This window comes from Lissotriton vulgaris, chromosome 6 (assembly GCF_964263255.1).
Source record: "Lissotriton vulgaris chromosome 6, aLisVul1.2, whole genome shotgun sequence".
NCBI lineage: Eukaryota > Metazoa > Chordata > Amphibia > Caudata > Salamandridae > Lissotriton > Lissotriton vulgaris.
In genome coordinates, this window is record NC_141694.1 from 991,700,460 (window position 1) to 991,714,943 (window position 14,484).

Genomic DNA, 14,484 nt, shown 5'->3' on the forward strand with positions numbered 1-14,484 from the left:
ACGGGCTATGGACATCAAAGGGCATGTCCAAAATGGTTGATTGGACATTCCCGGAGAAGCCAGTTGACCTCAGCCAGGCGTAGCGTCACAGGGCTACCGATGTAGAAATCATCCTAACTAGCGAGCCGGTGGTGTCCAGCCCACAACGGATGGCGAACTTTGCTGCGTCCCTACCCTTGACAAGGGAACAGGAGAGTATAGCTTGGGCCTCCTCCGGGCACTGTGGCAGCAGGTGCGCAACTGTGTACCACACAGCATCACCCAACTCCTCTCTCCAGTCCAGCTCTTCTAGCTGGGCTGCCAAAGGGTCACCAGACCTCTACCAGTCCTCCTCATCCTTTCCTGGCTGCCACTCAGGGCGGAAAGGTATGCCAGGGATGAACAGCTGTACAAAAGTAACCCCCGGAGCCAGTACCAGAGTCGGTCTACGACGGTCCGGATCTGTGTCCATGTCGAGGGGGAGGCCGAAGTCGACGCTGCCAGGGGACACAACTGGAGTAGGAAGCTGCGGTGGCGTCAAAGGAATCGGCACCGGGGAGGTGTCGTTAAGGTGAACCAGGCCGATCCAGACTTGGATCCATGGGGGTCCTGTGGCGTCGGGCGGAGCTGCATGCATCAAAGGCGTAGTGTCCCCAGCCCGGTACGCGGGCCCGAAGGCGCGGTCGGGCTGCCCAAAGATGGAGTGGAGAGTTTCGTAAAATGCACGAACGTGGGCATGGGACACTTCGGCTCCCGGGCTGGGAAGGAAGCTCGGAGCTGTACCAGCTGCTCCCGGGGCAGAGTCAAAGGGCAACGACTTTCCGACTCCTGCGTCACAGCAGCCGACGGACGAGGAGAAGGCGAAGAGCGACGGTGCTTCTTTGCCTTCTTGTGCTTCGACTTACCCGATGATGAAAACTTGGACGATGAATGGTGGTGGTGACTCCGTGACCTCCTTCACGATGGGGACCTCGAGCGGCACAGAGCCGACTGCCGTGCCTCCAGAAGCTTTCGGGACTGCTCCTGCAAAGACTTCGGGTTGAGGGCACCACAGTCGGAGCACAACCTCAGGTCATGGTCGAACTCCAGCCACCAAAGGCACAGGAGGTGCAGGTCCGTGATCGACATCAGCTTGTGACAGGAGTCACAGCACTTGAAGCTGCTGGGTCCAGGACGGGACATCCCTGCGCGCACCATGAGTTGGAAGACTTGGAAAAAAGATGTCAACAGAAGTAAAAAAAATAGTTAGTCAAAAAGTGACTAAGGAATTTGAGATGGCTGAGACAAGCTTACGGTTATCTACAAATCATACACGCTCTTCAGGAAGTTATCCTGCAGGGGACGTCGCTCCCAGAGTCCTCCCCTCTAGAGGACAGAATCCTCGAAGAAAACATGCCTAACTAACCGATCTCTATGACATACCAAAAGTTAATTAATAACATGTCTGAACCCCTCCTACAATTCCGTAAACATTGGGAGGAAGATGTAGTTGTACTGGAGGACGATGACTGGTAAGAGGCATTGGCACCCCCTAGGGAGATCGCGATCTCCTCGAGACTAAGGCTGGTACAGCTCAAGGCGCGACACAGAGCTTATCTGTCAGGTACCGCTCTGGTGAGGATGGGGTAACTCCGAGTGAGAAAGGAGGTGTGGGCAGGAAAGAACCTTCATACACATGATTTGCGAGTGTGCTCACATTCAACTTTATTGGGCAGCAGTCACCCAATGTATGGCAAGTAGAACCCAACATAAATTTTGTCTCCAGAATGTGTGGGAGCCTACAGACCTTAATATGAAAGTGCAAACCTGGGTAGGTCTGGGGATGATAGTGGCTAAACGCAACACAGCCAGACTGTGGAAAGCACGAGAAGCACCTACACTTCCCACATGGAAGAGACATGGACTGGTGCATGGTAATGGAGAGAACTATATATGAGTCGAGAGGTTTCCCCAAAAAATGGTCAAAGATATGGGGGAAATGGAATGAATATAGAGGGAATATATGTGAACATCGACACCGTCAACCACAAACTACTAATCAGAAGACTATCTGAACTGGGGGTTTACGAATCCGCCACGACCCTACTGTCATCATATCTCTCCAACAGAGCCTTTAGAGTCGAGCTAAACTGATCAAGTTGACAAACTTTTGATCTGCATTGTGGAGTGCCACAGGGCTCATCTTTGAGCCCTACACTCTTCAATGTCTACGTAGCCCCTCTGGCCACACTGATCAGACAATTCGGGTTTTCAGAAGTCAGCTATGCAGATGACACACAGGTGGTAGTGTCAATTACCAACAAGGAAGATGAAGGGGCGGAACGCTTTAATACCTGCATGTCCCACGTCAACAACTGGATGCAAGCTAACTGGTTAAAATTAAACGGTAGCAAAACATAAGTCCTACTGCTGGGCGCCAACCCATTAAGCTAGTCCTCAAAATGGTGTCCCACTGGACTGGGCGAATGCCCCACACCAGTACCCAAGGCCAAAAACCTAGGGGTGATGTTCGACTATCGACTGACCTTCGACAACCATAGTAATTGCCTTATGGTCAGCTTTTGGGCCATACTTAAACTGATTAGGAAGTTCAATGTTTTATTCCTCCTGATGCCCTGAAAACCGTGGTAACTGCCCTTGCCATTTCCAGGCTGGACTATGGCAATGCATTGTATCTAGGGATCCAATCACAGTATCGGCGTAAGCTCCAAAGTCTGCAGAACGCTGCTGCCAGATTGATCTTGAACATTCCTAAGCATGAACCAGTGTCCCGGCGGCTAGCAGCACTTCATTGGCTGCCGGTCCAGAAAAGAATCATCTTTAAGTCACTTTGCATTACGTTTAAAGCTCTCCAGGGAAGGGGTCCTTCCTACCGGCCGTCTAGAATAAAGTACTATGTGCCTTCTAGGACCTTAGATCTGCGCAACTGAAATTACTTCAAGTCCCCAGGTTCAAGCAGGCACGTTGGGGAGGTAGAAGCTTCCTGTTAAGATCTTCCAAACTCTGGAATCTTCTGCCTTTCACAATTAAGAACAGTCCTAATCTCATTTCATTCAGGAAATCTCGAAAGACCTGGCTGTTCCGAGTAGACTTTAACTCCTTTTTGCACCTGTTCTAGTCTCGATCCTCAGTGCCAAGACGCCTCCGGGCATTCGCTGCGCTTTACAAATTAAAAATCAATCAACACCCGCAGGCGAAACGTCACCCAGCGTTGTCAATAGATACAGAATAAAACTTTTTGGTTGGGAGTAGTTCTTCAGCAATGTACGCTAGAGATAGGACTGTTAGCATAGGCCTTACTGTAAGTGTATTGCTCTGATTATATTTGGCAACTGCAATTGTAACATGTTAATGTCATCAGTAAAAAGAAAATTTTACATTTTTTTAAAAAAGTGACTAAGGCTACTGCTCTCTCCGGCTGGCGCAGAAAAAGAAATAACAGACGGCAGAGCGCAGGAGCAGCATCTAAGTAGATACTGCAACGTCACAACGGCGACCACGACGCCAACTACCGACACACAGGGGTACTGCTGAGAAAAAATTCTCCCGATCCAGTATGACTTCTGGGGTTAATTCTAAGGTAAGGAATCTATAACTAATAGTCTCTTTCAAATAGTCAAACATATCTCAGAGTCCAGCAACAATGGTGGCAGTTTACCCAGTGGAGAAAGGACAGGCCACAACCCCAAGGACCTGGTGTCTAACTTTGTTGTGGGGAATCATAATGACCAGTGGTTTGAGCCTTACGAGTTGCCTTAGAGATACACAGGGTCCCCGAGGAGGATTGGGGGGCCAGTCTCTGAAGGCACATTCGCAGTGAAGGGAGGGATGCATTTACTGGCCCTAGAGAATGGTGGGGGGGGAGGGAGGGGCAGGATAAGGTATCCCCTCATGAAGGACGCTATTGTCAGAAAGTATAGTTTCACCTCTGAGAAGTATAGGCAGAGGTTTAAGGACAGCAAGAAGCTGCCCCATCAGTGGGGGTCGCTCCTGGCCCCAGAAACAGAGGGGAAATGCGGAGCTGACCTAGGCACTCGCTCTGTGGAGCACGCATCGACTTCTTGTGGTGCCTCTTACCTGACCGCAACAACTACGAGGGAGGGGGCTTCGTCCCTCCGGAGCGGTGCTGGGACCTTCCACCTGACCAAGACCGGAAAGGAGATCGACGAGGCGACCTCCGTGGGACAGGACAGCTTTCAGCTTTAGAGACTGCTCACTCAAAGCCTTAGGTGCCATGGCTGGCAGTCGGAGACTGACTTTGTGTCGTGGTCGCACTCCAGGCACTAGAGACATACAAGATTAGGGTCCATGACCGACATGGCGCGGTGACAGGTGCCGCACGGCTTGAACACGGAGGTCTTCTAGCTAGACATTCCTAACACACCGAAAGGAGTCAACAAAAGTGGAAAAATCTGTCAAAATATTGCCAGGGTTAGCTCTCTTCGAAGGATCTGTACTAGCTGGCCCGGAAATGAAAAAAAAACTGACATCAGCACGCCAGAGTGACAGTTATATTGACGATGAGGATGTCACAACGCAGACATCACGCTAAGGCGACAGACAGAATCTACCAGCGCCTAGAGGTACTGCTAAAAAATTTTGCCGGATTCAGCCTGACACCTGAAAGTTCAAAGGTAGGGTATCTGCGGCTAGATGTCCAAGACAGCTGTCCCCCCCCCCCCCCCCCCTCTGAGAAACCTCAGGTGTCAGAGAACCCCCCCAAGAGCAGTAAAAAAAGCTCCTTGCCAGATCGAAGACTGGAGGTGAGCCTAACCACGGCCACTACATGGAGCCTCCACCTGACAGTGAATGGCCCTGGGCCGGGCTCTTGACACAGACGGGTGTCCTCGACCTCTGTTGGTTGTTGTCCTTAAGGTCAGAGCTTTTCCTTGGTTGAGGACAGGGCCCTGATCTAAGAGGCGGAATGGGGCACATCACTTTGTTGGTCATGGTGGTACTGTCTACCTACTGGGCTGAATTTGTAGTAAAGCAAATTAAGGTTAGGTGCTTCACAGATGGGGTCCACAAATAAGGAGAAAAGTTTCACCTGGGTGAGTCCAGTGACTCAGCAGCGTAGTGACAATGAGATCCAACTAGGTTCAGAGGAGAACAGAACTGACAAGTGCACTGCAGGAGAGGCACACTGCCCATTTGTTATTGCAAAAGCAGGGAAGCCCATTAAGGTATTGATTAGTCTAACCTGGCTTTTGGCTGGAAGGGGGTCATGTAAACCTTGGCCCCTCTCTGCAGGGTCACCCCAATTTATTTTTGCTTCACCCCTCCTGCTTCCTAAATTTTGTTTTAGTTGGCATTAGAATTCTGTGCACTTTACCACAGCTAATTAGTACTACTTGTGTTCTCTCCCCTAAACATGGTAACATTAACATGCATCTGAATGGCACATTTAATTTACAAGTAGGTCTAAGTAAAGAGGTACTACATATACCACGAATCTCTAAACTAAATCCTTCTAGTGAGCCTGCAGCACTCATTGTGACATCCACTAAAGTAGCACTTTTAAACATGTCTCAGGCCTGCCATTGCAGCTTGCAGTGCAGTTTTAAACTGCCAATTAGGCATGGAAAAGTAAACCTTTTTCCCGGGGCCAAACATTTTTTTTTTTAATACATTCAAGTCATCCCTAAGTTAGGCTATATAAGATCCATAGGGCTGGGTGCATTGTATTTAAAAAGTAGGACATGTTTTTAGGTTTTACATGTCGGGATAGGGAAATACTCCAAAATTAGCTTTTCACCACTGAAAGGCCTACCTTTCCTGTAGGATAATATTAGGATATAATAGTGTATTTATAAAGTACTAACTTTTGATCAGGAACAGGTAGGAAAGTCATGTCTGGACTCAAATGAATTGCACTTTAAAATCCTCTTTAATGGCCAAGTGAGATTTTAAGTCACAATAATGAAAATGCCACTTTTATGTTAATAAACTTTTAGGAAGATGGCATTTTCTTACGGTAACCATTTGGTGCCTGATGCCAGTGTGATCATGTGACTGTGAACAGCATAGCTCTTGAGCTTTGTGTATTACTCAAACACCGTGAGACAAAGGGGGACTAGATGTTGTCAGGATGGGCCACCCTGCTTAGACTGGTGGGGGAAGAGCTATTCCCTTATCCTCTTGCTTTTCAAAGGACTTGCCTCTAGCACACACAAAGAAACATGATACTAGTCTCTTGACACCCCAGGCTTATTGGAACCTTCGGAAGGGAAGATCTTTCCAGAACTACACATGGGGAGGAGTCTAGAACATTCCCCCACTTCCAAGGCTGGTACCAGGTAAACAGATCAGACCCTCAGAACAACCCTTCAGTATACTCCTGGACCTATAGAGGACTTAAAAAAGACTGCCTTGGGCCCCAGAGGACAGCTCTGCTGTTTGAAGTATGTCTTGTACCTCAAACAACTGCCCTGCTGCTACCATTGGACTGCTCTGGTGCTTGAGACTTGCCTTGCCCCAAAAAGGACTGCCCTGCTGCTTGAGACCTGCCTTGCTGTTTGGACCAAGGACCATCAGAGTGACTCCAAGGGCTAGTTGGCTGGCCTCCGTTGTGTACTGCAGAGACATAACCTCCACCGGGCCTCTGTTGGGGTGAGAACTAACCCCTCAAGTAGTGCCCCAAAGTCTTGGACACTCAATAGTGGTGTTAAAGGTACAGTGCCTGCTTAACCCTTGGGGCTTAGAAAAGTAGTCACCAAAAAGTGGCCAGAGAACAGACAGAAGACTAGGACACCTACCTGGTCGCCAATCTGCCCATGGTGCATTGTCAATCGGCCTAACTTCGCTCTTGCTAGGTTCTTCTACGCAGCAGCAAATCCTGTTCAGCTGGACATCTTGGAAAAGGTATCTGGCTTCGTGGAGCCTTCTGTGGCTACAGATTGCAGCTTCACCCCGCTGGAGATTTTTGACTTCCAAAAAAGTGGCAAAATCCGACAGAAGAAATCTTCACCGGCGACGACGCCGCCTTCAAAATTTCTTTTAAATCCAAAGCTAAGCAGAGACCGGTTGGTTGCAATCCCACTTGTGTATCCAGACTGCACTCCATCATGGTCTGCCTTAACTTTTGACTTTAACTCTGCCTTACGTGACCAGATACTCATGGTTCAGGCTTGATTTTTTTATGCACTAAATGTCACAAAAACGAATTCATAACTCTGGTTCTACTGATTGAATGCAATCCAATTTGGTGTCATTTTATTTATACATTTTTCTCTATATTTCTAAATTGGTGTGGGATTATTCTTGTGTTGTGTTTTCACTTTATTAATGTTTGAGCGCTACATACAATGTTTACACATTGCCTCTAACTTAAGCCTGTCTGCTTTTGTGCCAAGCTACTAGAGGATTAAGCAAAGGTAAATTTAGTGACTTATGTGGTTAACCCTGACAGAGATTGTGGTTGTTGCCTGAGTAGGGTTTTCACCCCCGCAATCAATAACCCAATTTCTTACAATGATGATTAGTACTATTACTAATATCAGCTAACAAATGATTTAAATTTTGCTCATAATTCAGGGACTCAATGATTCAGAAAGAAGCCATTACACTATCATTCAGTCCAAAAGAAGCCAAGCTAAGAGCTTACAACACACATGATTAGAAAGTAATAGTCAATTCTGTTCCACTGCTGGTAAGAAAAGGACCTACCTCATAGTGTTTGTCACAATTACTTGAATATACATATACAGACTTTTAAAATGGCAATACAACGTTTCATTTATTTCATCCTCAATGCAGACCTTGTGGCTCAGACAGCGTTCGGCTGCTGAACACGTAGGGTCTTGTTAGTAATGAAGTGGCCATCCCAAGGTGTCAACATTTTTATCTTTTGCGGATACCGTATTTAAGTATCTACAATAACTGGCACTAATCTTCTATACAAGTATGTATTAATAGGTATTCGTACAAATTGAGTCTCTGAATACCTATGCGAGTTGCCTTTTCAATTTCCAAGCCATCGTACTTCGATTCTTGTAGCCAGTCACATTTTTTGTACATTTAGGTACTTTTTAATTAACATTGTCAATCCTCCAATTGAGAGATCCTTTCTGGAGCCCAGAATCGGGATCTACTCATGTGTTGTGTGTAGCATTTCCTGACAAAGGCACTTTAATGCATAGAAAGGATATTTCGTTCTAGCCACTGATTGTTACCTGACTGTATCATCACATATGTAGATTGATCAATGTTTTTGATGAAATGTGTATTTTTGTGTTCATTGTCTAGTATGAGTGAAGACAATCATGATTGAAGTACATATGTGAATTATTTATACAAATTTTTCCTATATTATTATAATAAAATAACTTTTGTATTTATTCATAATATGGTCTTCATGTCCCTAAATGTTTAGTTAAACATATTGGGCACGATTCACAAAGTCAATCTGAGATAAAAGTCTAACTTTACGACTTTTGGTATTCACAGAGTTGTATCTTTACGTCCGCAGTTAGGCCATACTCTCCGGCCGGATGATGTGTAATCAATGGGCCAGGATGCAATTTTTTTTTAACAAAAGGGAACATTAGGAATGTGGGATAAATGGTAAAGGGAGGTCATGAAAATCAGTTTAGGCAGGGAAAAGGGTGTGGCCAGACTGTACATTACATCCCAGAAAAGATTGCTCCTTTGCATCATGGTACATGCAGTGCCCAATTTGCGCTCCCCTCAGTGTTGATTGTAGTGTCAACACTAGAGCCAACACGAAGGGCAGTGGCCTTAGTGTTGACTGTAGTGTCGACACTACAGTCAACACTGAGGGGAGCGCAAATTGTACCATGATGCAAAGGAGTAAACTTTTCTGGGATATGATGTATTGTCCGGCCACACCCTATTTCCTGCCCAAACTGATTTTCATGCCCTCCCCTAACCATTTATCACACTTTCCTAATTATCCTTTTGTAAAAACTGCCTTCCAGCCCATTGATTACACTTCATCCAGCAGAAGAGTACGGCCCAAGCAGAGAGTACAGCCTGAGCGGGAGAGTGCAGCCTGGGTGTGGCGAGTATGGCCCGGGTGCGGAGATTCTTGGACCAACTGCGGACGTAAAGATACAACTCTTAAATGACCTCAGTGAATACCAAAAGTTGTAACTGACTTCTGTGAATACCAAAAGTCATAAAGTTAGACTTTGTCGCAGATTACCTTTGTGAATCAGCCCGACAGTTTTTTTTAACATTTTGAGTTGCCCTTGGTGTTTGCATTCTCATATTTCCCTGCCTAGAGGAACTCATACCTATTTGCAGGGGGCCCTTGCTATTTACGTTATATTACAACGTTTTACCGTCATGTAGGTAAAGGGTTTTCAGATCTGAAAAGACAGCACAGTGAAGGGATTGTCAATAGGAAGACTCAAGCAATTGTAACTCCCAAGCCCACTGATATTCTAGATTTTCAGATAGTTGGGGTTCATTCCCTTGGTAGTTGCAGTTGAAAAGATATATTAGATTAAATACTTTTGGCTACTGAAAGATGGCTTATTCTAGAGATATTTGCGTGTGAAATTACCAGTGAGCCGGATAGAAACAGTACTGCATCTAGCCAGGATCCAGGCCTTACAATATATTTTAAGTCCACTGCCATCATTTGCCATTAATACTGGTAATACGTCTACCCATTGTGCAACAAAAATGTAGGAGGTACATTAACTAGGACTCGAAATGCACTCCAAGTGATCATGCTTAATTTTTTTGGTGGGCAGTTCAAGCATTCTTCATTGGTCCCCACCTCTGAGTACAGCCAAGCTGAAAACTGTTAATAGTTTACCATGTATCTCAGTTGTGGAACCAATGATCATACCATGAGACGAGACGAGGCAGACTTCTTTACCGAATAGAAAGCAATGTTATGCAGAGTGGTTTTCCGGCATTAGTAGGTTAACTCTGGAAATTCACTATGAGTCTATCAAATCTGCAAAAAGCAACAAAATGCATTAATAAGGTTAGGGAAGGCTGTCATGAGTGCTACTTAACAGAAACTGAATCCTCTCGCACAACAAGAAATAGAAAACATAAAACAAGCTCAGCTGTGACTGAGTGAATCTTCAACACCCCTTTGCCAACAGTCAGAGCTGATCAAGTAATGGCTACGAGTGAAGTCATTGGGTTCTGCTATCTGTGCTAAATGTGCCATACAACACTGATAGTATAGCAGGACGGCAATGGCACACAGTGAACTGTTTGCAAACACCTCAATAGTGCTGTGACGTTCTTATTACTACTTCACATGCAGACAATGTTTTCTTCTTGGCAATTGTAATGAGGGTGGATTAAAAACCTGTTTCAACTGGGCTATGCTCACCAGCCGTTCCCTTGTAATTTACAACACGCATTCATCGACAGATCATTGTTCTATACAGTAAACGATTCAAAGCATGCATTTCCATGTGACTCTGCCCCCATGCATGCCATGCACTGTGTCCACAGAGGAGCCTGCAAGTGAATGCCATTCCTTGCAGCCTGGCAGCCCGTGAGAGTAGAAGCCTTATACAAACCTCCAACATTAAATTGCTATGTCTGACATAAATATTTTCCCCTTCTATTCTCAAGGACTTGTTCTGTGAAATCAAATTAAAAAGAGGGCACAATGAACGCAAAGATGTTTAGAAACCAACCAGGAAATGACATGACCCACAGTTTAAACACAGAACAATGTGACAAAGCATAAAACAAAACAAAAAGGAGACAGCAAGACAGTAATCTGAGGAACCCAAGATTAGAGAGAAGCAAAACCCACTAAGCAATCATAAAAGCAAGCAGGAAGACAAATAATTTATACAGTAACAAAAATCAGAAACTGCATCTATAACCTTCTGGTGTTGGGTTTCCTCCTCTTCTTTCTTCGTTGACAACCACGCACCCATGTGAAAGGTTACCAAAAAAGAGTTGTTACCATGTGTTAACACTGCAATATTTTGTTTGTTTAAAAAACAGGACTTTGAAAAACAAAGCCTTGAAAGATGGGCCTTGTTTACAGACCTTTTGTTTTTTGGTCAGATCTCCTGCTGCACCTTTGAAGCCACTTTGATACTCCACCACCTATGGTGTTGCAGAAATGGATGAAGTAACATTTGGTAAAGATGAAATGGAAATGGAATCTTAAACTGTTATGGAACAGTTCCTATGAATTTGATTTGTAAACCCTTTGATTCAGATGAAACAAAAATTGACGGAGGGGATGGCCAACCCATCAATAATGGACAATTCTGAATGAATCTGCCTAGAAAGAAAAACGCAGGCCACCCTACCAAAAATGACAATATTTAGTAATGAACCACAACTGATTAAGATATTGGTTTCAACTTTTAAGTGCGGTAACAAAGGAAAACAACAAGTTGTATTCTACTGATTTCAAACTGCTCCTGTAAAATAAAAGATTTGTGAATAAAACGTTTAACATCTCCCTTTGAATTTCAACTCCAGACAAGCACGATTGAAACTATTATTTGGGTCTTTGAATGTGTGTTTCGCGGAAGAGGAGGAGGAATGATTTGCTTAAGAGCCTTACAGAAAAGCTGCAACGGCTGGTATAAACTTAACTTACTGCAGCATTTCATTTTTTTAAATTGCTTATTTTTTTATGATATGTTTGTAGTTTTATAATTTAGTAATCAAGCGCCGTACACGTTCTGTATATGGCAAAAGAGGCTGCCTGATAGATACCAGAGAGAAGTGAACAAAACAGTTTTGAGACTCGTTCTGGTAGAAGACTGTAAATGCTGAGGAATGCTAGTGAAAGCCTCCAAAAGGTCGGACATACCTTAGTCTTCACACGGTACACTCTTGAATGACATTAAGCTTGGGTATATAATCAGCATGCAGGTAGCTACTCCACCGTATAAAATGAACACACTCGGAGCAACCCTTCCAACATGTGAAAAATCTCTTGTTTATCTAGAGTAAACTTCAGCAGTTATCCCACATTAATTACAGTTTCTTGCCCACTTCGGCCAAAACTAGCTTTTTAACTACAAACAGCAATTAATAAGTGTACTCAAATAATAAACACAATAGATGGATCAATCTTTAGAATAGCAAATAATTACGTCTTTAAGTAAAATGGTCAATACACATTTTACATAATTATTATTCGTGTAAATCATCATTTAAAACATTTGCCATAAGATGAGCACAGATCCAACTTTGCACACACAGGCAGTAGTCAAAAGTGAATAGCATTTTGGTTACGTCAATACTGCTGAGCAGTTTAGAGACCTAGTCGAATGGTAATGTCTGCTAAATTTCTAATGAAAACCTAAGGCTCAAGTGCACCACCAATGAATGCTGCTGGACAGCTGGGAAACAAACATGTGTAGTTGGTGATCCACTCACCGCTGTGATAGGTGAATCACACAGCTATACAACGCTTAGCTGGAAGATCTCAAGCAGTATAAACACCATGAAAACTAAGAAAACAAATGAAACCTCGACCGGCAAGAGGCCCACAGAACACTGCCTCACTCCAGCAACCGAGGTATCAGTAGAGACTAGTCCCCAAATCGACCACCATGAGGCAGACTGGCAAAAAACCAATACCATTTCGCCAAGACTCCTTGTTGCGAGCTAACCTTCACTGGCCATCCTGCAACCATATCAGCTGCCTCCAAAGAAATGGCTCATAATGAACAGGTACTCAGTTCAACCAAAAAATGAAGAGACAAAGAGGACGGGAAGCCATAGGCAATAAGCTTACATGGCATTGCACACACAATAATGGACTGCAGTATCCACATTGTGAAAAGGTGTCAACATGCTCTCGATCAGTTACTGGAACTCGACAGTATCACACCACTGGTTAGGGGTTGTAGGGAAGAGCTGTGTGGCTCCATACTCTCTTTTGTCTCAAACTATTGTCTGCAAGAATGCGTTGGTTGACCGGATGGGCCCACAAGCACCGGCAGCAAAACGTGCGCTGCAATGAGGAGGAAAAGGCAGGCCAAGGTTTGAGTGAAGTGTACTTATGTGCAAAAAGAGAGGAGTGGATTTTTTACTTCAAATGGAGTGTATGAAAACGTGCATTATAATATAAATGAAGGAACATCTTGTCAGATGACTGGATCCATATCAATCATGATAAGGTACTGAAAGAGGAACCCATCATACTTCCTTCCACAGACTCTTCCAGTCTTCAAACTAGAATGATGGAGCAAGGTTTCGTAGCAAAGAGACTTGCTTGGATGCAATTCACTCCTTTAACTTACTAACTAATTGCAATGATTTTAATTAATTATGCTAATAAAACACTTACTTACTAACGAAGTTATTAACAAAATGTTGTGAATAACTAATACGCACCACATGAACACGCGAGTTAGTGAAGCTTGCATATGTGTGTATGAATGGGGATAACAATGAAGACGGACTAATACCACTTTAAACGGGGAACTTTTGTGCGCATGCGTTAACTGCATCTACACAGTATGACGAACTAACGCTTGGAGGGAAACTCCGACGCATGAGCAGAAGACACTAAAATGGAGTCTTGAAGACTCGCTTGCATGGCATCAGCTTACTGGAACGATGACTGAGAGACTAAATGGGAGCCAAGGTCGAGTGTTACACCATGGGAACGTGCGGTGAAGAGTTCAATGATGAAGACTGTTATTCAAAATGTTATTATATTGTTTCAAAGTGAAGTTTGAAAGCGTATGAGAATCAAATTTATGAATAAAAATTAAGGGGGATGGGGTTGCGAACAGTTGACCTGAATTTAATGACATGTAAGTATGGTGTGATAGAGCTACCCCCTTGCCTAACCAATCATACTTCGTGATTTCATGATATTGAAATTTTAGTGGGTGGAACATGGAGAAACGAAGGTATAATAAAGATAGCTTTAGTTAGTTAAAAAAAGAATTGCTGGGGGAGATGCGGAGTGCAGTGCTGGAGACATGTTGAGACGCTGATAAAGAGCCGAATGCGAAACCTGAAGCAGAACTCTCTATCCTAATTTAATTGGGTTAGATAAGAAGATCGCAGAAGAATCTCGAGGAGGAAGAGAGTGTCAGAGAGGGGTGCAGCGCAATCGTCGGTATTCTAGAGAGGTCAACTATCCGGTCCTGAATCCTGTCCTGAAATCTTTGTCTCCTGACCTATCCTGGGGGACCCATAACAGCCCTTTGGCCAGGGAGTTGGTCTTTCACACCATCCTTGGTAAATATAATTTCTTGTTTTTTGCTGAAGTTCTTTTCTCTCTGTCCTCCCCCTTTCTGAGCATTAATTATTGTACGAGTCTGAGGTAAAGGTTTGGAGTTAATTAATTGAGTTTTTCTCCCCTATAAATGTTTGTGATTACACTGTATTTTTGAGATGGTTCACATACATTTTATTTAGATATAGATTTAAAACTTTCCTGAGTCTGTGGATATTCACTTTGAATAAAGAACAGTTAGTTTTATGTTATTCTCACCATCAACTAGTTCAACTAATGGCCCATTGACCAGAGGAAAGAACTTCTTGATCAGTGAAAGGTTAGTTAGGAATATTAAA

General features: G+C 44.2%; 1 protein-coding gene across 15 annotated transcripts in view; it reads right to left on the bottom strand.

Annotated features, from left to right (window-relative positions):
* Positions 1 to 14,484, bottom strand: part of LOC147708315 (protein 4.1-like) — a 1,681,744-nt gene that overhangs the window by 368,883 nt on the left and 1,298,377 nt on the right. For 4 of the 15 annotated variants that reach the window (XM_086927034.1, XM_086927023.1, XM_086927025.1 and 1 more), the window contains 2 exons: positions 10,975 to 11,034; positions 10,806 to 10,835 (listed from right to left, as the gene is read on the bottom strand). The exons of 7 other annotated variants lie outside the window; for them this stretch is intronic. In XM_086927034.1, coding sequence (XP_086783160.1) covers positions 10,806 to 10,835; positions 10,975 to 11,034 — 90 coding nt within the window. Of the gene's footprint in view, positions 1 to 10,490; positions 10,554 to 10,805; positions 10,849 to 10,974; positions 11,035 to 14,484 lie in introns of all 15 variants that reach the window. 4 more of the 15 variants (XM_086927027.1, XM_086927028.1, XM_086927037.1 and 1 more) reach the window with 3 other exon arrangements.